We start from the raw sequence: 26,624 nt of genomic DNA, 5'->3' as shown, positions 1-26,624 counted from the left end.
GCTTGAGCCTAGGCATTTGAGACCTGCCTGGGCAACACAGTGGGACCCCGTCTCTACAAAAAATTAGCCAGGTGTGGTCGCGTGTGCCTGTAGTCCCAGCTATTCTGGAAGCTAAGGTGGAAGGATCCCCGGAGCCCGGGAGGTCAAGGCTGCAGTGAGTCTTGATTGTACCACTGCAGTCCATCCTGGGCAACAGAGCGAGACCCTGTCTCAGAAAAAACAATGATAAACAGAAAAAGGAAAACCATGATCCCAACGATTAGAATTTGGACTGGGCTTAGCTAAGTGCTTCTGGTCTGGGCTGGGTATCTGCAGTCAGCTGTTGGGCAGCTGGTAGCTTTGCGTTTAGGCCTAGGCTGACTGTTAATTGGCGTGATGGGGTGATGAGCACGTGGCGCTCATCCTCTTGCCGGCCAGCCTGGGCTTCTTCACCTGGCAGCTGGGCAAAGAGTGGAAGCGTGCCAGGCTTAGAATCACACATATCACTTTCACTGCATTCTGTTGGCCAAAGCAAGTAAAGAAGCCAGTCCAGGGTCAAGGGCTGAAGTAATAGACCCTACTTTTTTTTGTTGTTTTTTTCTGAGAGTTTTGCTCTTGATGCCCAGGCTGGAGTGCAGTGGCATGATCTCGGCTGACTGCAGCCTCCACCTCTTGGGTTGAAGTGATTCTCTTGCCTCAGCCTCCTGAGTAGCTGGGATTACAGGCATGTGCCACCATGCCCAGCTAATTTTTTTTTTTTTTTTTGGAGATGGAATTTCGCTCTTGTTACCCAGGCTGGAGTGCAATGGCGCGATCTCGGCTCACCGCAACCTCCGCCTCCTGGGTTGAGGCAATTCTCCTGCCTCAGCCTCCTGAGTAGCTGGGATTACAGGCAAGCGCCACCATGCCCAGCTAATTTTTTGTATTTTTAGTAGAGATGGGGTTTCACCATGTTGGTCAGGCTGATCTCGAACTCCTGAAACTCCTGACCTCATGATCCACCCTCCTTGGACTCCCAGAGTGCTGGGATTACAGGCATCAGCCACCGCACTCGGCCCGCACTTCTTCGTAGGAGGAGCTGCGAAGAGTGTGGGTTGAGGAAGGAGAATTTTTGGCTACTTTGCAATCAACCACAGTGGGCTTTGCTTCAAGTGCCTGTCCACCAGGCCTCTCCCATTTTGTTTGGCCTCTTCTTAACCAGTGACCCACCAAGAACAGCCCCCGACCCATGTGCAAGGCCTTGCCCTGGGTTGCAAAGATACCCAGAAATGGAAGCTCTTTTGCCTCACGTTGTATTTGGCTGCAAATAATGGGAACCAAATAGTGGTTTAACTCATAAGGATTAACAAGTCTGGAAGGGGGCAGCCCGTGAAGTTATTAACAACACAGTCTGGGCTGGCTGGCTGTAGTGAGCCCCTGGTGTGGGGGCTCATGCCTGAAATCTTAGTACTTTGGGAGGCCATAGCGGGCAGATCACTTGAGGTCAGGAGTTTTGAGACTAGCCTGACCAACATGGTAAACCCTGTCTCTACTAAAGATACAAAAATTAGACGGGCGTGGTTGCTCACGCCTGTAATCCCAGCACTTTGGGAGGCTGAGGTGGGCAGATCACTTGAGGTCAGGGGTCCGAAACCAGCCTGGCCAACATGGTAAACCCTGTCTCTACTAAAATACAAAAATTAAGAGGGGCATGGTGGCTCGTGCCTGAAATCCCAGTACTTTGGGCCTCCCAAATTAGCTGGGCAGGGTGGCAGGCACCTGTAATCCTAGCCACTCAGGAGGCTGAGGCAGAAGAGTCACTTGAACCTGGGAGGCGGAGGTTGCAGTGAGCTGCAGTCACGCCACTGCACGCCAGCCTGGGCAACAGAGCGAGACTCTGCCTCACAAAAAATAACATGGTCTTTTTGTCAACTCCCAGCAACCATCCTATGCGGATGGACATTTCAGCATCAGGTTTGTAGTTTCATGGTTGTAAAACGGCTGCCACTGCTCTAGTCATTGCAACTGTATTTAAAGCTGGAAGCAGCAGCAAGAGACTGTCTAGAGAAGCTCTGTCTTTGTATTCTGGAGGAAACACTTTCCCTGAGCCTTCCCTGGAAGTCTCACTGAGCAGAACCTGTCTGTACACTTGGGTTTTTATATTTGCAGAACTGTGCTTACTTATTCTTACCGCAAGAAAGGCTGGCAAAATGAGTGTCTGATAAAGGAGATAGGAGAGCCTCCAGCTCAGTTCAATTATTTTAAGGCTATTTTGACCACAACTCACAGTCCAAAATATGTTTCTGTGTGACGCAGTACACACACGCGTGTGCGCACACACACACACACACACACACACACAATTGAAACCAGTCTGTCAAATACTCTTAGCATGTATGATGCACGTTAATGTTTGCTGTTCTATTCCGCGCTCTTTTATTATTTAAAGCAGTTCCTAGTCACAACCTGCTAATTTGATTTCACAACCTTCGACAGCGTGACCCATACTTAGAGAAAGACTGGCCGAGAACGTTTTTGTTTACGTCTAAGCGTTGGCAACTTCTGTGAGCAGAGGAGGAGGAGAGGTGGGGAAACGGTGTTTTGAAAAGCAACAGATAGACTTTGCCACAGCATCTGCATTTCCTCTTGGCAAATGATAAAGTTCTGGAGACTTCCTTACTGGCAGGTAACCTGAGGGTCACTCCCATTTATACTGGGAAATTAAACTGCGCCTGCTTGTGGAGCTCGGAGGGCCCTTTTAATTCTGTACCCTGCTGGCAGCCTGGCTTCTGCACAGCTCCTGATGACAGCGCAAAACTCCGACTGCATTACAAGTGGAGGAGGAATTCACACAATTTTCTGGAAGGACACCGTGTCATTGTTGCGTCATGGCTGTTCTCTGGAGCCGTTTGTGGTTTTCAGGCCCGGCCTTTCCTGCTTTTTATAGCGTGGTGGTAGAGAGTGAGATCTTCAGAATCACAGGGTCTGAGTTCAAATTCTGGGCCCACAGTGCGATCTGGGGCAAGTGTCCCGGCCGCCTCTGAGTCTCCTTTTCCTGTACGATGTGCGTCAGCATCGCTTCTGAGGGGGCCGGTACCCAGAAGCACTTGGGCGATGCAGGCTTTTCGGGGTGTGCTAGGCAGCTTCGGCTGCACGATGCCACCGTGACGAGTGAGCCTGGGTCACAGTGGCTCACGGTGGCAGAGGCTCGCTTCTTACATGTGTGTGCGCCCGTGGTGGGTTGGATGCAGCTCTGTCTACATGTTCGCCCTGTCCTGGGACTCGGGCGGAACCACGTGATGGCTCTGAAAGCTTCTGTTCTGAACGTGTACTGTGTGCCCACTCCATCTCATGGAAGGAGAATCTTCCCATAGGAGCGGGCCCACTGGGTAGAGGACAGCGGACAGATGGTTAAAAAGCCAGCGTGCCACACCAGGGCTTGTCTCCAGGGTGCTGGTGACCATTTTGGGTCTGCAACCCTGCATACTAATTTCTGGCCCACCCCCGCCCGTCCGGCAGCCCCACAACCTCAGTCACTGTTTCAAAAGTTTTTGAGTGTGGGGCGGGGAGGCGTCTCCAGCGCCCTCCCTGGCTGAGAGCCACCGGCCGTGCTCCCCAAGCCAAGGATGGGGTCTGCTTCTGTCCTTTCAGTGTCTTCAGCACCCTCCCACCAGACACCCAGTAGGTGCCAACTAAACGCACATTTCACCAGGTTGCCCGTCGAACAAATGCATGGATTTGTTTAACTTCCTCTGCAGATTCGCTCGTTCCTCCCACAGATACTTACTGAGCTCCTACTGTATGCCACATACTGTGCCAGCCCCAGGGATCTTGCCAAAGATTGCTGGGGACAAGACAGGCAAAGGTGCCTGTCCTGGGGGACACTTGGGTAGAGGAACACACGTTAGTAAACAACTAAACCATCAGACAGATGTGTGATATTTGAGGTTAAAGTTTTTTTTTTTTTTTTTTTTTTTTTTTGAGACGGGATCCTGCTCTGTTGCCCAGGCAACACATGGTGTGGTGGCACAATCACAGCTCACTGCAGCCTTGAACTCCTGGGTCCAAGTGATTCTCCTGCCTCAGTCTCCTGAGTAGCTGGGACAAGAGGTGTGCAAGACCATGTCTGGCTAATTTTGTTTGTTTGTTTTTTTAATCTTCACGTGTGTCTTTAAAGCCTTCCTCTGCCTGCCGGGTTGAGAGCAGCAAGACGCTGAGCTGGCCTGGTGTGGGGGCAACACAGTATGGCTGCCGTAGCACCCCCAAAACTGCTCTTTTCCGCTGCGCCAATCTCATCTGGAAAATGGGAGTAGGACCAGGGTGGTGGGAAGGATTCAGGGAGACCTGGTACCTGGCAGTTTGAGTAGGACCATGTTGATAAACCCCTGGCGGAAGCAGGGGATCTGCGCACCCTTCCAAATCCACACGCAGGCCACATGTAGCAAAGAACGCCAAAGTGCAGCGCCTTCTGTCCCGCCTCACTGGGCTGTGGCCCGAAAGCTCTGGGAGTCACCCCAGTAGATAGCGTCAGCAGTGGCAATCAAAATGATCACAGCTAGCACACATACTGCCTGCCAGCAGAGTGCTTCAGGACACGGATTAGAGATGTTCATATGTAACAGTCCCATAGAGGATGTAGTGTTATCCTCCCCATGTTCCAGATGGGGAAACTGAGACACAGAGTGGCTAAGTAATTTGTCTTAGGGTACACGGCTGGGAACGGGAAGTGGCAGCCCAGGGAGGGGAGCTGCAGAACCGGTCAAGCTGCACTTCTGCTGTGGGCATGCCAATACAGCAAACCCAGCCCCTCGCCCAGTTTCAATTTTTTTTTCTTTTTTTCTTTTTTTTCCCCGAGATGGAACCCCACTCTGCTGCCCAGGTTGGAGTGCACTGGCATGATCTCAGCTCACTCCAACCTCTGCCTCCCAGATGCAAGCGATTCTTCTGCCTCAGCCTCCCGAGTAGCTGGGACTACAGGCGCCCGCTACCACGCCTGTCTAATGTTTGAATTTTTAGTAGAGATGAGTTTCACTATGTTAACCAGGCTGGTCTTGAATTCCTGGCCTCAAGTAAGCCACCGCGCCCAGTCCCCTTGCCCAGTTTCTGACCTTCTGGATGCAGGGCAGGTCCTGAAGGTCAGTGTGAGACTGTGGAAACGAGGCCGGGGAGGGGAAAGGGTGGAAGCCAAGGCCCCTGTACCTCTGAGCTTTTCTCAGTAGCTGGCCATGTTTAAAAACACTCACAAAATCATGTCAGTACCAATGAGATCAACACCAGCATCCTGAGCCGGGCACTGTGCTGGGGGCCTGGAGTCCCAGCTACTTGGGAGGCTGAGACAGGAGAATCACTTGAGCCCAGGGGTTTGAGACCAGCCTGGCTACCTGGGCAACATAGCAAGACCCTGTCTCTAGAAAATAAGAAAATCTGACTTAAAAAAATACACTGACATCAGTTATGCTCAAACCACAGACCAGGCCCTGTTCTTTGTGCCTCTGCCCTGCCACATGAGAGGTGAGGACATGGTTGTGCCCATTTTACAGAGGAAGACATTGAGGCCCAGAGAGACAAAGTCACTTGCCCAAGGTCACCCAGCCAGTTTGTTGGGGAGTGGGGATTTGAGGCCCAGAACTTGTACCTGGCACTGTCACCCCACAGGGCCTCTTGGCATCAGCCTGATGGGAGACATAGCTGCCAGCCCAGGCACCTGAAGTTGGGGCGCATCTAAGAGGAACCCCAGACCTTCCTGTCATTGACATGTGTTTCCTTTCTTTTGAGACACAGAGTATTGCTTTGTCACCCAGGCTAGAGTGCAGTGGCATGATCTAGGGTCACTGTAACCTCCGCCTCCTATATTCAAGCGATTCTCGTGCCTCAAACTCCCAAGTTCCTGGGATTACAGGCATGTGCCACCACATACCCAGTTAATTTTTGTATTTTTAGTAGAGATGGGGTTTCCTCAAGTGGCCAGGCTGGTCTTGAATGCCTTGGCCTCCCAAAGTGCTGAGATTACAGACATGAGCCACTGCGCCTGGCCTTTTTGTTACGGAGTTTCCAAAATATGCCAAGTAGATAGAACAGTGTGAAGAAGCCCCAGGGATCGATCCATCGCCTGCTTCAGCAGTTCCCAGCGTTCCGCTGTTCTTCTTTCTTCCTCTCACCACCACTCCAGGATGCTGATGCTGATGCTGATGACTGGCATTTTGGTTTTTTAGAGACAGGGTCTCCCTCGGTCACCCAGGCTGGAGTGCAGTGGTGCGATCTTGGCTCACTGCAGCCTCTGCCTCTCTAGCCCAGGCCACGTTTCCTCTTCCATGCCAGTCACTTTATCACCTTTTCCCATCTGAGGCATCCCAGGCATCCACAAAATAACAGAGACGCACACCGCCGCCACCCAGCCCTGCAATAGCGTCTGAGCTCTGACACCCGGGCTGGAGTGCAGTGGCGTGATCTCGGCTCACTGCAACCTCTGCCTCCTGGGTTCAAGCGATTATCCTGCCTCAGCTTCCCAAGTAGCTGGGACTACAGGTGCGTGCCACCGTGCCAGGCTAATTTTTGTATTTTTAGTAGGGACGGGGTTTCTCCATGTTGGCCAGGATGGTCTCGATATCCTGACCTCATGATCTGCCTTCCTCGGCCTCCCAAAGTGCTGGGATTACAGGCATGAGCCACCGCGCCCGGCCCAGCTGTCAAACTCTGAACACTCATATAACCACACCTCAGTCACAACACAGAACATTTCCCTTTCCCCAGGAAGTTCCTGTTCGTGTCTTTAATGTTGTCATTGGAATGAAAGCACACGAACACAAAATCCTCACTGAGAGCTCTGCAGCCCCCACTTGGAAATTCTCCCTCAGGACTGGTTTGCAGAAGGCCCACCGGAGCCGCACTCCTCCTGTCTCTAATTCTGCTGGAAGGTAGGACATGCGCAGAGCTTGGGCCACACCTGCCAGAGCCAGGGAGGAGGCATGAACAGACGTGAACCCTTCATCTTGGGAGCCTCGTGCACACCCCCAGGCCAGAAGCAAGAGCACCCGGATCCAGAGGAAAAGAATCCTGTGTTCCAGGGTCTTGCGACATCTGCTTTCTGGATCTTTCTGGTATTGGGACCTAAGAGGAAGAGGGAGAGCCACTTGCCACTCCTGTTCTTTCCTCCCTCTTCCATGCCAGTCACGTTATCACCTTTTCCAATCTGAAGCATCCCAGGCATCCACAAAATAACAGAGACACACAGCCCCCTCATCCAGCCCTATGATACTGTCTGAACGTTTCTGCTGCATGTTTCAGATCCTACGAGAGAAGTAGCAGGAGAGGGTGGCCTGTGGGGCAGTGGTTAAGGGCGGGACCTCTGCAGTTAGTCTGCCCGGGTTCAGATCCCAGCCTGGGCTGAGCACAATGCCTCACGCCTGTCATCCCAGCACTTTGAGAGGCTGGGGCAGGCGGACCACCTGAGGTCAGGAGTTCGAGACCATCCTGGCCAACATGGTGAAACCCTATCTCTGCGAAAAATACAAAAGTTACCTGCGTGTAGTAGTGCATGCCTGCATGCCTATAATCCCAGCTACTCGGGAGGCTGAGGCAGAAGGATCACTTGAACCTGGGAAGTGGCGGTTGCAGTGAGCCGAGATTGTGCCGTGGCACTCCAGCCTGGGTGACGAGCAAAAAGATAAAATTAAAAATCGCAGCCTGGCCCCTTACCAGCTGCAGGATCTTAGGCAGATAACTAAGCTCTCTGAGCCTGTTTCCTCATCTACCGGGTAGGGATCACAGAAGCACCTGCCTCTTGGGACTTAGGGAAAGCGGAATGAGTTATACATGCTGGGTACCTAAACCAGCACCCAGCACATGGTGGACGTGCACTCGGTGTGGGTTATCATCATCGTTACAGTCGGTCCTCGTTCTTCACAGATCCCATATGTGCGAATTCACCGACTTGCAAACATCGGTAACCTCAGAGCAGTGCTGGCCATTTGCAGAAGTGGGTAGAGTGGCCAAAACAATGACGCCGGCCATGCAGGCTCCCAGCCGAGGTCGGCGGCGGCACTCCGACTTCCCGTTTCAGCTCAGATCGCAAAGCAGTGTCCTTTTTGCAGTCTGTTTAGTGCTGCGTTTTTCACATCTTTGTGTACCTCTTTTTATTTTTATTTTTTGAGACAGAGTCTCGCTCTGTCACCCAGGCTGGAATGCCAGTGGTGCGCTCTCAGCTCACTGCAACATCCACCTCCTGTGTTCAAGCAGTTTCATGCCTCAGTAGCTGTGACTACAGGCACCCATCACCATGCCTGGCTTTTTTTCTGTTTTTAATAGAGAGTGAGTTGTGCCATGTTGGCCAGGCTGGTCTCGAACTCTTGGCCTCAAGTGATCTGCCTGCCTCAGCCTCCCAAAGTGCCAGGATACAGGCATGAGCCACCACACCTTGCTGTCTTTGTGCTTCTTGTTGGTGATTTCTCTATTTAAAGTGGCCCCTAGGCCAGGGGCAGTGGCTCACACCTGTTCCCAGCACTTTGGGAGGCCGAGATGGGTGGATCACTTGAAGTCAGGAGTTTTCAGACCAGCCTGGCCAATATGGTGAAACCTTATCTCCACTTAGCCCGGTGTGGTAACATATGCCTGTAGTCCCAGCTGCTCGTGAGGCTGAGGCAAGAGAATTGCTTGAACCCAGGAGGCGGAGGTTGCAGTGAGCTGAGATCACATCACTCTGGGTGACAGAGCGAGACTCTGGTCTCACAAAAAATAAAAGCATAGAGCTGGGTGCAGTGGCTCACGCCTGTAATCCCAGCACTTTAAGAGGCTGAGGTGGGCAGATCACGAGGTCAGGAGTTTGAGACCAGCCTGGGCAATATGATGAAACCCCGTCTCTACTAAAAATACAAAAATTAGCTGGGTGTGGTAGTGCGTGCCTGTAATCCCAGCTACTTGGGAGGCTTAGGCAGGAGAATTGCTTGAACCCAGAAGGCAGAGGTTGCAGTGAGCCGAGATCTTGCCACTGCTCCAGCCTGGGCAGCAGAGCGAGGCTGTGTCTCAAAAAAAAAAAAAAAAAAAAAAAAAAAATTAAATAAATAAAATAAGTAAATAAATAATAAAACGGCTCCAAGCAGGGTGCAGAAGTCTGGTGTTCCTAAGGGCCATAAGGCTGTGACGTGCCTTACGGAGAAAACACCTGTGTTAGAGAAGCTTCCTTCAGGTGGGAGTTACCTGTTGGCCGTGAGTTCAATGTGAATCAGTCAACAGGATGCATTAAATAAGATGTCTTCGTACAGAAACGCATGTAAGTCAAGGTGCTGTATCGATTGATGGGCGGAAAACCTTGTGGCCAGAGCCTGGCAGCAACCCGGCCTCACGCTTCCCCCAGGAGAAGGGCCTCCGTGTCCACCGTGACTCTCTAGAACCTAGCTACTGCAAATAGCAGGACTGGCTGCATCCTGTTAGGCTATACTTAGGCTCCATGACTTAGTATAATGTTGCATGCCATAGTGTGTGTGCTACATATATGTAGTATACGCATGGGATACTCGTAAGTATAGTGTTGTTCTGTGTGATTTTAATTTTTTTTTTTTTTTTTTTTTTTTTTTTTTGAGACGGAATTTCGCTCTTGTTACCCAGGCTGGAGTGCAATGGCGCGATCTCGGCTCACCGCAACCTCCGCCTCCCGGGTTCAGGCAATTCTCCTGCCTCAGCCTCCTGAGTAGCTGGGATTACAGGCACGCGCCACCACGCCCAGCTAATTTTTTTTTTTGTATTCTTAGTAGAGACGGGGTTTCACCATGTTGACCAGGATGGTCTCGATCTCTTGACCTCGTGATCCACCCGCCTCGGCCTCCCAAAGTGCTGGGATTACAGGCTTGAGCCACCGCGCCCGGCCAATTTTTTTTTTTTTTTTTTTTTTGAGACAGGGTCTCACTGTCGCCCAGGCTGGAGCGAAGTGGCGCAATCCTAGCTCACAGCATCCTTGACCTTCTGGGTGCAAGCGATCCTCCTGCCTCAGCCTCCCGAGTAACTGGGACTATAGGCAAGAAACCGTGCCCAGCCAAAAAAAATTTCATTTTGTAGTGACAAGATCTCCCTATGTTGCCCAGTCAGGCTGGTCTTGAACTCCTGGGCTCCAGCAATCCTCCTGCCTTAACCTCCCAAAGTACTGGGTTTACAGGCATGTGCCACCACGCTGGCCATTTTGTGTCATTTTAAACTTGTATCTTTTTGTTTTTTTCTTGAGATGGAGTCTTGCTCTGTTGCCCAGGCTGGAGTGCAGTGTCGTGATCTCAGCTCACCGCAACCTCCGCCTCCCAGGTTCAAGCAATTCTCCTGCCTCAGCCTCCCAAGTAGCTGGGATTATAGGCACCTGCCACCATGCCTGGCTAATTTTTTGTATTTTTAGTGGAGACGGCGTTTCATAGTGTTGGACAGGCTGGTCTCGAGCTCTTGAGCTCATGATCCACCCGTCTCGGCCTCCCAAAGTGTTGGGTTTACAGGCGTGAGCGACCATACCAACCATGTTGCGTGATTTTAAACTTGTGTCTGTTTTTAAACTTCACTTGAATATGGCCGTTTCAGCCGCCCATCTTTCTTTCATCCCTCCTTAGTCCATCCCTCTCCTGTCTGCCTTCCATAGCTCTGTCCATCTCTGACCACGTCTCTTTCCTTTTCTCTGACTTATTTACTCACTGCCTGCCTCTCATTTTCTCCACAGCTGGCCCCCAAGAGGACTCTTTCCAAGTCCCCAGCTGGGGGCCCCGCGTAGACCTGGAGTGGACACGCCCCTCCTTCCCTTCATGATTCGTTTGTAGCGCAGGTAACCAGCAAAGCATCCCTGTTCTTGGAGGGGCAGCTGTCCCTCGTTCCACCTCCCCAGCCCCACCCTGACCCCTGGATGAGGAAGGAGCATTCCTTCCTGGCAGAGCCTAGCTAAGCAACATCTCCGGCTCTTTCCTCTCCCACCCGGGCCCCCTGGGTCACCTGGGCCATCCCCCTGCCTCTGCATTAGCTGCAGGCAAAATCTTCCTCCCCGCCCCTTTTCCCTCTTCTCCAGATTCTTTGCAGACCATGCCTTTTCGTGCCCTCTGTGGGCGGGTTGGGGAGGGAAGGGGCTCTTTGGTCGTGGACGTGGTGAGACCGGGGAAGGAAGCCTGGAGGGGCCACAGGGGATATGGGGCAGGCGAGAGCACATCCTCACCGCTTTCTAAGGTAGCAAGAGGAGCCTCCTTGGGGACAGTCCCCACAGCCAGCCCCTGAGTGGCAGAGTAATTGGCATGTGGGGCTCCAGGGATGCATGCGTGTCTGTGCTGCAGGGAGGGGCATCTGTGAACCCCAGGAAAGTATGTGTCACATTTTTCACCCACATGCATGTTTTGGCGTGAAATGTGCATGTGTCGTCAGATTTTTCACGGCATGATTCAGCAAATACTGTCTCCCCACCAGCCCACTGTGGGAGGTCCCTGGCCGGGGCTCTTCATTACGTAACAGCATCGGGGATGGGGGACCTGAGGGTGGCGCCGAGTAGGCCACCCGTTAGGGGAGTTGAGAGTGTGCTGTTGGGGTGAGAGGCTGTGAACCAGCCGAGGGTGCATGTAAGATTTCATAGGTGGGGTTTTTGGGTGGGGATGGTGACCCATGGCAGTTGTCACATGATCAGTGAGGTTTGGGATCCCCTACCCCAAGGGAAAAAGAGAGTAAGGGCGCACTCCATGGTTCTGAGCTGTAAATTCCCACCATTCAAGGATGGGGTCTTCTTTCCCATTGTGTATTTTGTGTGTCATTGGGAGGAGAGGTGAGCAGAGGGTGCAGGAAGAGATGGAGGGGGTGTTGGATGGGAGCTTGGAAGGATGGAGGTATGAGCAGGTAGATGGATAGAAGGACGGGGCGATGGGTGGGAGGATGGAGGATGGGTGGGAGGATGGGTGGGAGGATGGGTGGGAGGATGGAGGATGGGTGGGAGGATGGGTGGGAGGATGGGTGGGAGGACGGGTGGGAGGATGGAGGATGGGTGGGAGGATGGAGGATGGGTGGGAGGGTGGAGGGCAGAAGAGACTGATAGTTGGAGGGAGGAAGGAGGAAGCTTTGGGGGGACGGGTGGTTGGATGTCTGGAGGGATGAAGAGGTGGATGGATGGATGGAGGCAGGGAAGGGAGGGATGTTTTGGAGGGTGGTAGGAAGTTGGGTGAAAGGATGTTTTGGAGGCAGGGAGGAGGGGTGTTTGAAGGGATGAAGGCTAGATGGATGGGAGGGTGGATGGGTAAATACATAGAGCATCTGCTTCCTCTGGTGTCAGATGGGACTAACCATCCCTTCCCCGTGGGGGTGGCACAAGCTAACATCGCTGAAGCGCTCAGACAGTGCCTGGCACCTAGTGAGCGCTCGACAGATGTTAGCCATCCTCATCCTCATCATTCAGATCATGGGCTCAGCCTCGCCCCGGCGGCTTCTCTGACTCAGAGCACCCATCCTCATGAGTCCGTCTCCCTTGCTTCTGCCTCAGTTTCCCCACCACCCTCCTCTTCTTTGGTAACACACTGTAGACATCTTCAAGGACCACCCAGAGCCTTGAGCCACAAAGCCCTTCTCGTTGCCCACACTGGCTCCCTTACTCCTTCACCCGTTTATATGTAGGGCAGACTCTCACCACACGCCCCATGTCCAGAGAGACAGGACAGTGGGGTGGTGAAGAGCAGGCTCGGGAGCCAGGCTTCCTAGGTTCCAGGCCTGGCTCTGCCACCTGCTTCCTGGGAGACGGAGGATGACCGTCCTGGTGCCTCCAGTTCTCTGCAAAGTACAGGCCACAGGGCCCCTCCTGTGATACCTTGAGGACTAGCTCAGTGTGTGTGAAGGACAGTCAGGACTCACTTAGTCTTAGGTGATATCATCATCAGGGGCTGGGAGAGTTGGAGAGGGAGGAAAAGGACCCTGTCCCTGGTCAGGGGTTCCTGGCTGGGAGGGCACCTGGGAGGTGTTCCTTGTCCCCATCTATCCCCACGGACTCAAGGGAACAGAAACTCTGACCCCCTCCAGGGGGCTCCCCTGAAGGGAGGGGGCCAGGCAAGCTGCCAAAATCTAACCTTGTCTCCCTCGCCCTCTTCCTGACCCCACCCCATCCAGTGGCGATGGATGATGAGGATGGGAGATGCTTACTAGACGTGATTTGGTGAGTAACAGGCTCCCTACCCCCCAACCCTCTGTCTCAACCCCCTTCCCCCCCTCCCCTCCCCAGCTCCTTACCTCCTCAGTGTCTCTTCCTCTTCTCTTCCAGTGACCCACAGGCCCTCAATGACTTCTTGCATGGATCCGAGAAGGTAAGCATTGGCACAGGGAGCGGCGTTCCCTTGGTGGGGGCTGTATAGCTGGGAGTGAGGGGCAGTGAGAGACGTCCCCTTGATGCAGTGGCCATCTCCTTGTGCCTTCTAACACCGGGCACCGGAGTTACACCCTTGAGCAAAACTCATGGTAAATCCCTGTCCTCCTACCGTGTACACCTCCTTGGTAAACAAAGAAACCGGTCACTAATAAAGGTGATGGCTAAAAGTACCATGTAGACTATGATAAAAAATAATGTCATTTGCCCAATGAAAGAGGTTTTAAAGAACCTCCTTTAGACAGTGTGGCCAGGGAGGGACACACAGGGGAGGTAGTGAAGGGGAGACCTGAATGACCACAGGGAGGTGTCCAGGCCAGGTGCTCCCGGCAGGGGAAGAGCAGGTTCAAAGGTGGGAGTGAGCTTGGTGTGGCTGAGGAACAGGAAGGAGGCTGGTGGGGCCAAACTGAAGGGGAAGCTAGTAGGAAGTGAGACTGCAATAGGGAAAAGTCACCAGGTTATGCAGGCCTGGAAGCCCCTGATAGAGGAGTTGTTATTTTTATTCTGAATGTGACAGGCAGCTCTGATGGGCTTTTAAACAGGAGAATGCCATTTTTGCTTTGCTCCCCAGAGAATGGAGCAAAATAAGGAAAAGTGGAAGTCTGTTGAGCTCTGAGCAGCTCTGTGGCTGTGTAACAGATTATTCCAGCATGCAGTGCCTTCAACATTTGTTAGTGCTCTTGCGGTGTCCGCAGGTCAAGAATCTGGGAGCAGCTTAGCTGGGTGGTTCAGGCTCAGGGACTGTCATGAGGCTGCCGGCAAGCTGTGGACTGGGGCTGCTGTCATCCGAAGGCTTGACTGGGGCTGGCAGATGTGCTTCCACCAGGACTCATTCTTGTGGCTGTTGGCAGGAGGCCTCAGTTCCTCACCGCACGGGCCTCTCCATAGTGCTGCTTGAGTGTCCTCACAGCATGGCAACTGCCTTCCCCCCGAACGAGTGATCTGAGAGGGAACACAGGAAGAACCCACAGTGCCCTTAATGACCCAGTCTCCAAAGTCCCACATTCTTCCTGCATCGCCCTGTATTCACTAGAAGCCACTCAGTCCGGTCAGCACTCAGAGGGAGGAGAATTGAGCTCCACCTCTTGAAAGAGGAGAGGTATCAAATAATTTTTAGAGCAAAGGCACGGGCAGCAGGATGATGGTGGCCTGGGCCACGGTGTAGGCAGTGGGGCGGGCGTGTGGCACTGTATTTGGGATCTATGTGGGAGGTAGCATCAACTAGACTTGCTGGTGGATTTGATACTGAGGGGCAGAGTGTCCAGCATGGCTTCTGGATTTCGGCTTGAGCAACTGAGTGGATTCTAGTGCCATTTTCTGAGGTTGGGAGTTTGGGGAAGATTCCAGAAGTCCAGGTGGTGCTGGTGGATGTCCAAGTTGGGGTTGTAGACAGATGTCCAGCTGGAACAAGAAATGAGGGAGGCCCCAGCCATGGCCAGACATTCACTGGGCACTTAGGTGGATGCCAGGGCCTGTTGCGGGTGCTAGGGTGGTGCTGGGAATCCGATACGGTTCTGCCCTTCCAGAGACAGCACCACACGGCTTCTCAATCGTGGGCGTGCCAGGCACTCGGACTGCCCTGGGAAAGGAGTACTCAGTGAGGAGGGACAGGAGCCGTTGGAGGAGGTTGCACAGGTAGCCACTCCTGAAGGCTGTGCTACAGGAGAGACTGGGGCTGCTGGCAGGGCACAGCTTGGGCAGCGGCGTGGAGGCTGGCTTCTAGGTTTTGGAATTCAAGGCAGGCATGGCAGGAGAGCTTCGCAGGCCAGGCTCGAGGACTCAGAGCTGCGGATGCCTTGGGTTTTAGGCAGGCACCCAAGCCCCTGGCTTTGGGGCCTCTTTCCGGGGGGCAGGGACAGGCAGACAGAGTTTCCCATACCCCCAGCCCTCTCCCATCCCACCCGTCGTCTTTCTGTCCCGAGTGACCCTAAATTGGTTTCTGCCCCAGAGCATGGGCCTGCCCTGCTGACCTTTGACCTTGGATGGGGTGGGTCTTGTTGCAGCTCGACAGTGATGACCTCCTGGATAATCCTGGGGAGGCCCAAAGTGCCTTCTATGAAGGTCCTGGGGTAAGTGCCGTGGCTCCCAGTCATCACTTGAGCTCCTGGGGCCGCCAGTGGGAGGGGGGCCCTGGAGGCAAGAAGGGAGGCTTGGGCTCGTCTCCTGAGGGCTGTCGATGGGATGAGGGCAGGGGGTGGGCCACCGAGGGTGGCTGGACCACCCTGGCAGTGCAGAACGGAGTAGAGCTGGGGGACCCTGGAGGTGGCCAACATGGGCAAGGCTGACCGCGCCTTGCAGGCCCCTCGGGGAAGAGGTGGGAGTCCCCGAGGGCTTGGAGCCCTGGAGCAGCTGGTGCAGAGTAGTTTTGGGGAGCTGACGCGGATGTGGGTTGCAGGGCTAACAGGGGCACTGCTCTGGAGAGCAGGGGGCTGGAGGAGCCTGGGGTCCTGTCCACCTCAGCCATGGCAGGGTGTGACCTAGGGGAGGGGCCTTGTTACCTGCAGGCTTTAGTCTTCACCTGGACAGTCAAGACAGCTGCTGAGCAAAGCCCGGAGCGGGCAAGGCAGAGGACATTTTTTGAGCACCTACTGTGTGCCTGACTGTGCCGGTCCCATGACAAAGTGCCAGTTGTCCACACCACGGTGGCCACCCCTTCCGCTTTCTCCCTCTTCTGCTGCTGCCTTCCCCGCCCTTACCTTTTCCTCCCCCTCCTTTTCCTTCAGCCTCCCTTCTCCCTGCCTCGCCTTCCTCCTTCCGCCTCCTCACGCTCCCCACCTTCCCTCTTCATCACCATCACACTCACTCCCTAAACACTTATCCTGTGACAGGCCTTCATGGTCGTGTTCATTTAGTTCTCACAACGATATCATCTTCCAAATAGCTTACCTTTCGTAATTTAAATGGCGAGGAAATGCAATAATTTATATAACCTTGATGCATTTGCAGGCCCAGTAACAGCGGTGATCCTGTTACTATTTTGTGATCACACTTCTTACCGTTACCATCATTTTCACATACCCTGAGGTCCGCAGTCAGGTTCTAAATACTCTCTGAAGGTGACGTCCGTGAATTTTCATAGGCACATCCCAGGGGGCAGGTTGGCTGTGGCCGTGTGGCACATAAGAGATGAGGGGGTCACAGTGGCCTGCCTGGTCCTCAGTCAGTCAGAGGCCGAGCCAGAGCCCCATCTGCCTGCCATTCCCTCCACCCACCGCTGGTTGACCCAGGCAGTACCCTCACCTGTGGCATGAGGAAGGAACCAGCACCTGCCTCATGGGACTGTCACCAAAAACGACAGAATGGACAGTAGTAATGACAGTGCTGATGATAGATGATGCTTCTTGTGGCAGGTGCTACTGTGAGGCCTCCATGTGGATTTACTGAGAATCTTGGAAGCTGCGGGTTTTGATGGGTTATCTGGGCAGGTACTGGTGGAGATCAACTGCCGTATTGCCAAGCATGGTGGCTCACGCCTGTAATCCCAGCACTTTGGGAGGCCAAGGCGGGCAGATCACGAGGTCAGATCGAGATCCTCCTGGCCAACATGGTGAAACCTCATCTCTACTAAAAATACAAAAAATCAGCTGGGCCTGGTGGCACGTGTCTGTAGTCCCAGCTATTTGGGAGGCTGAGGCAAGAGAATTGCTTGAACCTGGGAAGCGGAGATTGCAGTGAGCGGAGATAGCACCATTGCACTCCAGCCTGGGTGACAGAGCGTGACTCCGTCACAAAACAAACAAACTGCCGTATCATAAGTATTGCTTGTGGGGCTTTCCACACATATGCAAGCGGACATTTTTCCATGCGTGTGCTGGGTTGCAGTTCAGGCTAGCATGAAAAGCACTTAAAAAGCATTGAGCTCACAGTGCGGGTGGCATGAAAGGTCACAGATGGGAGCTGCTCACTGCCGATGTGAGCTTGACTCCACCAGAACTACGACTGTTTGTAGGAAACTTTTAGGGCCAGGCATGTTTCGGAATTTCGAATTTCTCAAATTCTGGAAAAGTGGTACCAGGTGTGTTGTGTCTGTAATGTCACACGCTTGCCTCTCGGTGGCCAGACTTACGAAGCCACATCGTGTGGATAGATGGATCCCACCTAAAGTGCCGTGTTAGTTCTGGTCAGGTTTTGCTGCCAAAAGAGCTATGAAAACAGTCTCAGTTCTTAGAGCTTTTCAGGTTTTGTAATGACGGGTAAGTGTTATAGGCCCGTATGACCATTTAAACATAGTTGCTTGTTTTTATTTATTTCTGTTTTGTTTTTTCGAGATGGAGTCTCGCTCTGTTGCCCAGGCTGGAGTGCAGTGGCAGGATCTCAGCTCATTACAGCCTCCACCTCCTGGGTTCAAGCCATTCTCCTGCCTCAGCCTCCCAAGTAGCTGGGGCTGCAGGTGTGAGCCACCACACCCAGCTAGTTTTTGTGTTTTTAGTAGAGATGGGGTTTCACCATGCTGGCCAGGCTGGTCTCAAACTCCTGGCCTCAAGTGATCCACCTGCCTCAGCCTCCCGAAGTGCTGGGATTACAGGCGTGAGTCACTGTACCTGGCTAACAATAGTTTTTTAAATTACATTTTACTGAGGGTTACAGATGGAGAAACTGAGGTCAGATCAAGCCCTAGGCAGAGCTGGGATTTGATCCCGGGTCCAGCCACTTGCAGATGGAATGTTCTTTTTTCTTTCTTTCTTTCTTATTTTTGTAGACAGAGTCTTGCCCTGTCGCGCAGGCTAAAGGGTCATGGTGTGCACCTAGCTCCACTATGCAACCTCAAATTCCTGGGCTTTAGTGATCCTCCCATCTCAGCCTCCCACGTAGCTAGGACCACAGGCACATGCTACCACGCCTGGCTAATTTTTCTTTTTTTAAATTTTTTTTACAGAGACAGGGACTCACTGTGTTGCCCAGGCTGGTCTCGAACTCCTGGGCTCAAGCCATCTTCCTACCTGTTTCCCAAAGTGCTGAGATTACAAGCGCTAGCCACCCTGCCAGGCAGGAATGTTCTTTCTTGAACATGGCTGCCCTGTCAACCTGAGCATTCTTTGCCACAGCGGTGGCCTGAGCCTAGCCCCTTGCTAACCTCAGCTTTTTCCTTCCCATCTTTCGTGGCCTCCAGCTCCATGTGCAAGAAGCTTCTGGCAACCACCTAAACCCAGAGCCCAACCAGCCGGCCCCCAGTGTGGACCTAGACTTCCTGGAAGATGACATCCTGGGCTCTCCTGCGACAGGGGGCGGCGGCGGGGGCGGTGGGGGCGCTGACCAGCCCTGTGACATCCTCCAGCAGAGCCTCCAAGAGGCCAACATCACAGAGCAGACGCTGGAGGCCGAGGCCGAGCTGGACCTGGGTCCCTTCCAGCTGCCCACCCTGCAGCCTGCGGATGGTGGGGCGGGCCCGACAGGCGCTGGAGGGGCGGCAGCCGTGGCTGCGGGGCCCCAAGCCCTCTTCCCGGGCAGCACCGACCTCCTAGGGCTGCAGGCCCCATCCACTGTGCTGACCCACCAGGCCCTGGTGCCACCCCAGGACGTGGTCAACAAGGCCCTGAGCGTCCAGCCCTTCCTGCAGCCTGTGGGCCTGGGCAACGTGACCCTGCAGCCCATCCCGGGCCTCCAGGGTCTGCCCAATGGCAGCCCTGGGGGCGCCACGGCGGCCACGCTGGGCCTGGCGCCCATCCAGGTGGTGGGCCAGCCCGTCATGGCGCTCAACACGCCCACCTCCCAGCTCCTGGCCAAGCAGGTGCCCGTCAGCGGCTACCTGGCCTCAGCAGCTGGCCCCTCGGAGCCCGTGACCCTGGCGTCGGCCGGCGTCTCACCGCAGGGGGCTGGCCTGGTCATCCAAAAGAACCTCCCGGCCGCTGTGGCCACCACGCTCAACGGGAACTCTGTGTTTGGAGGCGCGGGGGCCGCCTCGGCATCCAGTGGGGCGCCCTCGGGACAGCCGCTGGCGGTAGCCCCGGGCCTGGGTTCCTCGCCACTGGTCCCGGCGCCCAACGTGATCCTGCATCGCACGCCCACGCCCATCCAGCCCAAGCCCGCGGGGGTGCTACCCCCCAAGCTCTACCAGCTGACACCCAAGCCGTTCGCGCCCGCGGGCGCCACGCTCACCATCCAGGGCGAGCCAGGGACGCTCCCGCAGCAGCCCAAGGCTCCGCAGAACCTGACGTTCATGGCGGCGGGGAAGGCCGGCCAGAACGTGGTGCTGTCGGGCTTCCCCGCGCCCGCGCTGCAGGCGAACGTCTTCAAGCAGCCGCCGGCCACCACCACGGGTGCGGCCCCGCCGCAGCCACCCGGGGCCCTGAGCAAGCCCATGAGCGTCCACCTCCTGAACCAGGGCAGCAGCATCGTCATCCCCGCCCAGCACATGCTGCCGGGCCAGAACCAGTTCCTGCTGCCCGGCGCACCCGCGGTCCAGCTACCACAGTCGCTCTCAGCCCTGCCGGCCAACGTGGGCGGGCAGATCCTGGCGGCCGCTGCCCCCCACACGGGAGGACAGCTCATCGCGAACCCCATCCTCACCAACCAGAACCTGGCAGGCCCGCTGAGCCTGGGCCCCGTATTGGCACCCCACTCCGGGGCTCACAGCGCACACATCCTCTCCGCCGCCCCCATCCAGGTGGGCCAGCCCGCACTCTTCCAGATGCCCGTATCACTGGCTGCGGGCAGCCTGCCCACGCAAAGCCAGCCAGCTCCCGCTGGGCCAGCCGCCACCACAGTCCTCCAGGGGGTCACCTTGCCACCCAGCGCCGTGGCCATGCTCAACACCCCTGACGGCCTGGTGCAGCCGACCACCCCTGCCGCCGCCACTGGGGAGGCCGCTCCGGTCCTCACCGTGCAGCCTGCCCCCCAGGCGCCCCCCGCGGTCAGCACGCCCCTGCCCCTGGGTCTCCAGCAGCCGCAGGCACAGCAGACCCCGCAGGCCCCCACCCCGCAGGCGGCCGCTCCGCCTCAGGCCACCACCCCCCAGCCCAGCCCTGGCCTGGCATCTAGCCCGGAGAAGATCGTCCTGGGGCAGCCGCCCTCTGCCGCCCCCACGGCCATCCTCACTCAGGACTCCCTGCAGATGTTCCTGCCCCAGGTAAGCAGGGCGGGGCAGGGAAGCAAGTGCCAGAGGAGGCGGCGGGTTTGGGAGGAGGAAGGGCCCTGGGGCGAGGGCCCAAGATCCAAAAGTGGTTGGCACTGTGGCAGCCAAGGGGGAGGGTCTCAGTCATGGCATAGGTGGCCGCTAAGAGGAGGCCAGATGGCCGAACTGGCAGGAAGATGGATTGGCAGGCTGGCTGGCTGACAGATGAGGGGCAGGACAACTCATTAGTCAGCTGGACGGACTGTTGGACAGACAGACAAGGAGAGGGACCGGCAGACAGACAGACGGGGGGAGGGACCGGGGACGGACGGACAGAGAAGAACAGGCACTGGCTGGCCTGCTGCCAGGCAAGGAGAGGGATCTCAGAGAGGAAGTGGACGAGTTGGGGACTGACGGACAGGCAGGTGGGGCAGGAGAGAGGCAGGGCAAGGTGGAGCTGGCAGAGGGGCCAACGGGAGCTTAGAACGGAGCGGGCGGCCTGGGTTCCGGCCTCCATGGCCTCTGTGCCTGGCACCTCCTCGCCCACCTGGCTGCCCACCACCCCATCCTCTGGAGCCTTGGGAACATCAGCAGGGGCAGGGGTCTCGGGTGGGGAGGTTGAGGGCCCGTAGGGGCAGCCTTCTGACCCTGTGTGGGCTGCCCGTTGCAGGAGAGGAGCCAGCAGCCCCTCTCCGCAGAGGGCCCCCACCTCTCCGTGCCTGCCTCGGTCATAGTCAGCGCCCCGCCTCCCGCCCAAGACCCAGCCCCGGCCACCCCCGTCGCCAAAGGAGCTGGCCTCGGCCATCAGGCTCCCGACGGCCAGGCTTCCCCGGCTCCGACCCCCCAGGTAGAGGGACCCCAGCAGCCTATGTCCGCAGCACAGACCCAGCCTCGCCCCTCCTGCCCGCTCTCCCGCTCCTGCTCTCTGCCCTGCCTGCATCTCTGTCCTGCTGATGTGGAACACAGAGCTCTCCTTCACCCAAGTGTTTCCCAACAATCATGGTTGCTTGAGAACAGGGCCGGCCCTGGGGGAGCCCACACTCTACAGGAATACAAGACACACACTGTTATTTCCTGAAATTCTAGTTGTCACATCTGAATGTGTGATGCATTCAGATAATTCACATTTCAGAGGTACAGAAAGGTGCACAGGGGAAAGCCCACCTCTCCTGAACCAGAAGTCCCTGTCCTTCCGTGGTGGTTTTCTTGCATTTGTTATCTGGACAAATGCGAGAAGGGAATCAAATATGGATTCTTCTCTTCAGTTTTCACAAAAAGGGTACCATCCTCTGCCTGCAGTATTGTATCTTTTATTATTTAAAAAAATTGATCTTGGAGCCATTCTTCATTCTCTCTCTCTCTCTCTCTCTCTTTTTTTTTTTTTTTTTTTTTTTTTTTGAGACGGAGTCTCCCTCCGTTGCCCAAGCTGGAGTGCAGTGGCGTGATCTCAGCTCACTGCAGCCTCCACCTCCCGGGTTCAAGTGATTCTCCTGCCTCAGCTTCCCAAGTAGCTGGGACTACTTGTGCCTGCCACCATGCCAGGCTAATTTTTGTATTTTTAGTAGAAAGGGGGTTTCACCATGTTGCCCAAGCTGGTCTCGAAGTCCTGACCTCAAGTGATCCACCTGCCTCAGCCTCCCAAAGTGCTGGGATTACAGGCATGAGCCACCGTATCTGGCCCCATTCTTCATGCTCTTATATGACTGTGTAGTATTTAACTGTGGGCATGTACTGTTACTTATGTAGCCAATCTAGATTGTTGTTGGGCTTTTAGGTCACTTCTGATCTTTAGCTATTGTGAACAAGGCTATAGAGAAAATCTCTGTATGTATGTTGTTTTGTAAGATAAGTTCTTCAGAAGGAATTTGCTGGCTCTAAAGGCATAGCATTTTTATCTCTGACAGATATGGCAATTATAAATGGGTTTAAAACCTTTATCAGCAATATATGAATGTGCCTTTTTCCCCACTGCCTCACCATGTGCTGAACTTGGCTAGTCTAGATAGCTGAAAAATTGTATCTGGTTGGTTGGTTGGTTGGTTTTGAGATGGAGTCTTGCTCTTCCGCTAGGCTGGAGTGCAGTGGTGTGATCTCAGCTCACTGCAACCTCCACCTCCCGGGTTCAAGATTCTCCTTCCTCAGCCTTCTGAGTAGCTGCGATTACAGGCACTCGCGCCACCATGCCCAGCTAACTTTTTGTGTTTTCAGTAGAGATGGGGCTTCACCGTGTTAGTCAGGATGGTCTCTTACCTCCTCACTTCATGATCCGCTGGCCTCGGCCTCCCAGAGTGATTATAGGCGTGAGCCACCGCAGGCGGCCTGGCACTCTCGTTTAAACCTCACACCCTCCACCAGGTCGGTGGTATCATCTCATTTTGCAGGTGAGGAAATAGAGGCACAGGGAGATTAATTCACTTGCCAAGGTTATCCATCTGGCAAATGCTAGGGCCTGGATGAAAACCCTGGGAGCTTGAGCAAGCCAGACCTGGGTGTGAATCCAGCTGTGCTTGGCGGAGCTCTCTGAGGCATGGTTTATGCATGTAAAATGGGAATAAGGCCGGTGACCTCACACGACGGTGCTGCACGGAGCCGGCATGAGTGAACAGTTAGCAGTTGCAGCAGTGATGCTATAGCTCAGCTTCCTTTTTTGGAGACAGGGTCTGGCTCTGTGGCCCACGCTAGAGTGCAATGGTGCAATCTCTGCACCTGCAGCCTCCGCCTCCCATGCTCAAATCATCTCCCCACCTCAGCCTCTGAAGTAGGTGGGACTACAGGCGCGTGCCACCACGCCCAGCTAATTTTTTATTTTCTGGGGGGAGGGAGAGATGGGATCTCACTATGTTGCCCAGGCTAGTCTCAAACTCCAGGGCTCAGTAATCCTCCCAACTTGGCCTCTCACAGGGCTGGGATTACAGGGGTGAGCCACTGGCTTGACTATGTGGATGACCTTTGAGAAGGAAGGTTAGCCGATCCTTCGGGGACACACACACAGGCGGGGAGACACAAGGTAGGGCCCTCCACAGTAGCTGTACCTGCAGCAGTGCCCCGCGTGGCAGAAGGTGGTCGGTGCATGTTTGCTGGGTGGGCAAGCGATGGACAGATGGATGGCTGAACGGACGGATAGATGGATGGCTTGGGTGGGTATGTGACTGGGTGATCAGCCAAGTGTCTCCTGGTGAGGACAGAGTCATCCAGACTGAGAGCCGCCATCCTGTGCATATGCAGGAATGCACAGAATAGCAGTTCTCAGTCTGGGAGATTGTTGTCATTAGTAAGAATAGTGGTTCCCTTACTGTCCGAATTCCACCCCTTGCACTCGGAACTCTGTGCTTTCTGGACCCAGGTGGATTTGACAGTGTGTGTGTGCACATTTGTGTGTGTGTGCATGCTCACGCATGCACATTTTCCCTTTGTGTTAACATAAACAGAAGCACAAAGCCTCTGGCCTGTGTCTGGCTTTCCTTACTTAGCAGCACGTCTCGGAGCACTGGCTCTCTGACCTGTTTTTCGCTTGACCCACCACCTGGGATAAGAATTCTTTATTTTGGCCGGGCACGGTGGCTTGAGCCAAGGCGGGAGGCTCACGAGGTCAGGAGTTCAAGACCAGACTGGCCAACATGGTAAAACCCTGTCTCTACTAAAAAATACAAAAATTAGCTGGGCATGGTGGCTCGTGCCTGTAATCCCAGCTACTTGGGAGGCTGAAGTAAAAAGAATTCCTTTTTTTTTTTTTTTTTTACACTGTCACCCAGGCTGGAGTGCAATGACATGATCTCGGCTCACTGCAACCTCCACCTCTCAGGTTCAAGTGATTCTCCTGCCTCAGCCTCCTGAGTAGCTGGGACTACAAGCGTGCACACCACATACAGCTAATTTTTGTGTTTTTAGTAGAGATGGGCTTTTTTTTGGCCAGGCCGGTCTTGAATTCCTGACTTCAGGTGATCCACCTGCCTCGGCCTTCCAAATTCTGGGATTACAGGGGTGAGCCACTGCGCCCAGCACGAGAACTCCATTGTATGTCGACACCCAGGACCTGCATACATATATGTATTTGTATATATACACATATCACTGAAACACAAGTGTCATGAGCTAACGCCTATCATTACAATGTGTGATACACATCAATATTTTCTATTCTGTTTCCACTGGTGTTTTTGGGCTGGGGGGGATGGAGTCTCCCTCCCTCTGTCGCCCAGGCTGGAGTGCAGTGGCACAATCTCAGCTTACTGCAACCTCCACCTCCCAGGTCCAAGTGATTCTCCTGCCTCAGCTTCTCAAGTAGCTGGGATTGCAGGCACGCGCCACCACACCAAGCTTATTTTTGCACCTTTAGTAGAGACAGGGTTTCACCATGTTGCCCAGGGTGGTCTCGAACTCCTGACCTCAGGTGATCACCTTGGCCTCCCAAAGTACTGAGATTACAGGCATGAGTCACCTTGCTCAGCCTCCACTGTTTTTTTTTAAGTGCTGGTCACAATCCCCTAAGGTGACTTGAGCCATTACCAGTGGGTACTGCGTGCAGGGATTTTTTCTTTTTGGTTTTGTTTTTGTAAACACCATCGGGGAGGATTGTTGTGATGTGGGAGTTAGGACTTGGCCACTTGCAGGCTCTGTGACCTTCGGCAAGCTGCTCTCGTCTCTGTTAGGCTGTGGTGTCTACCTGCAGAATGAGAATGATAGGAACAGCGGCTACTGTGTAGAGCTGTGAGGGTTAAATAAACTAGTATCTGTAAATTGATAGACGTATATTAACATTAGGATGTTTGAGAACAGAGTTGGGCATTTTGAAAGAGCAATGAAGGGAACGAAGCCAGGCAAACTTTGTTTTTGCTTATTTGATTTTTATTCACTTGTTTATTTTTCCAGGCAACTTTCTATAAAGAGGCAAGAGTAAACGTTTCAGGCTTTTGTGGGCCATATGGTCTCTGTCATTATAGTGCAAAAGCAGCCACAGACCGTATGTAAATGAAGGAGCACGGGAATGTTCCAATAAAACTTTATTTAAGGACACTGAAATTTGAATTTCATGTAATTTTCGCAAGTCACAAAATAGTACTTATGATTTTTTCTTCAACTATTTAAAAATGTAAAAACTATTCTTAGCTTGTGGGCTGTAGTTTGCATCTTTCTTTTGATATCTTTATTGTGTTTTGTGATATGGACACACCTTGATTTCTTTATTCAGTCCCCTTTTCAGGAATACTTCAGGGGGGTTGTCACCATTTACAACCAACACTCCTGTAAGATATTCTTGGATGAGCACGGTGGCTCACACCTGTAATCCCAGCACTTTGGGAGGTCGAGGCGGGCGATCACTTGAAGTCAGGAGTTTGAAACCAGCCTGGCCAACATGGTGAAACCCTGTCTCTACTAAAAATACAAAAATCAGCTGGGTGTGGTGACAGGCGCCTGTAGTCCCAGCTACTTTGGAGGCTGAGGCAGGAGAATCACTTGAACCTGGGAAGCAGAGGTTGTAGTGAGCCAGGATGGCGTTGCAGTGAGCCGAGATCGCACCCCTGCACTCTTGCCTGGGCGACAGAGTGAGACTCCGCCTCAAAAAAAAAAAAAAAAAAAAAAATCTCACACCCATGCTTCCCATACAGGTGTGAAAATACTTGCAGGGTAAATTTCTAGAAATAGAATTGCCAGATGCAAGGGATAAGCTTTGCAGCCGTTTTATGGAAAGTGCTAAACCTTTTCGAAAAGGTTCATGCCAGTGACGGCTCCGCCTGGTCCTGCAGCTTTACTGATGTGCCAGATTTGCAGCCCGCCTGCTCTTCGCCAGGCTGGAAAGTAACACACTCCCTGTGTTTTCTCTCGTGGTGCGTGAAGCTGAGCATCTTGCCGTCTCCACAGGGGGCTCTTGAAATCTCTTTTAAGCTGGGCGCGGTGCCTCATGCCTGTAGTCCCAGCTACTCAGGAGGGAGGCTGAGGCAGGAGGATTCCTTGAGCCCAGGAGTTTGAGGCCAGCCCGGGCAACATAGCAAGACCTCATTTCTGAAAAAAAGAAAGAGAAAGAGGAAGGAAGGGAGAGAGAGAGGGAGGGAAGGAATCTATTCGTGAACAGTCCACTCATTTGGTAGCTTTTTTGCTTTGGGAGGCTAAGGTGGGGGGATCACTTGAGCCCAGCAGTTGAAGACCCAATAATAATAATAATTTTATGCTCACGTAGAGAAAGTAGAAAATACAGAAAAGAACAAAGAAGAGGCTGGGCGCTGTGGCTCACGCTGTAATCCCAGCACTTTGGGAGGCCAAGGCAGGCAGATCACGAGG

At 54.0% G+C, this 26,624-nt stretch overlaps 1 protein-coding gene across 1 annotated transcript in view; it reads left to right on the top strand.

Annotated features, from left to right (window-relative positions):
• Positions 1-11,991: 11,991 nt before the first annotated feature.
• The window catches only part of BICRA (BRD4 interacting chromatin remodeling complex associated protein), a 29,213-nt gene continuing 14,580 nt past the window's right edge, over positions 11,992-26,624 (top strand). The window contains 5 exon segments of the mRNA XM_039466705.2: positions 11,992-13,090; positions 13,196-13,238; positions 15,301-15,366; positions 18,408-20,363; positions 21,019-21,195. Of these exon segments, the coding sequence (XP_039322639.2) occupies positions 13,050-13,090; positions 13,196-13,238; positions 15,301-15,366; positions 18,408-20,363; positions 21,019-21,195 (2,283 nt within the window). The 5' untranslated portion in view covers positions 11,992-13,049.

Source organism: Saimiri boliviensis, chromosome 14, assembly GCF_048565385.1.
Source record: "Saimiri boliviensis isolate mSaiBol1 chromosome 14, mSaiBol1.pri, whole genome shotgun sequence".
NCBI classification, from domain to species: Eukaryota; Metazoa; Chordata; class Mammalia; order Primates; family Cebidae; genus Saimiri; species Saimiri boliviensis.
This window is presented reverse-complemented; position numbering and strand designations above follow the sequence as displayed.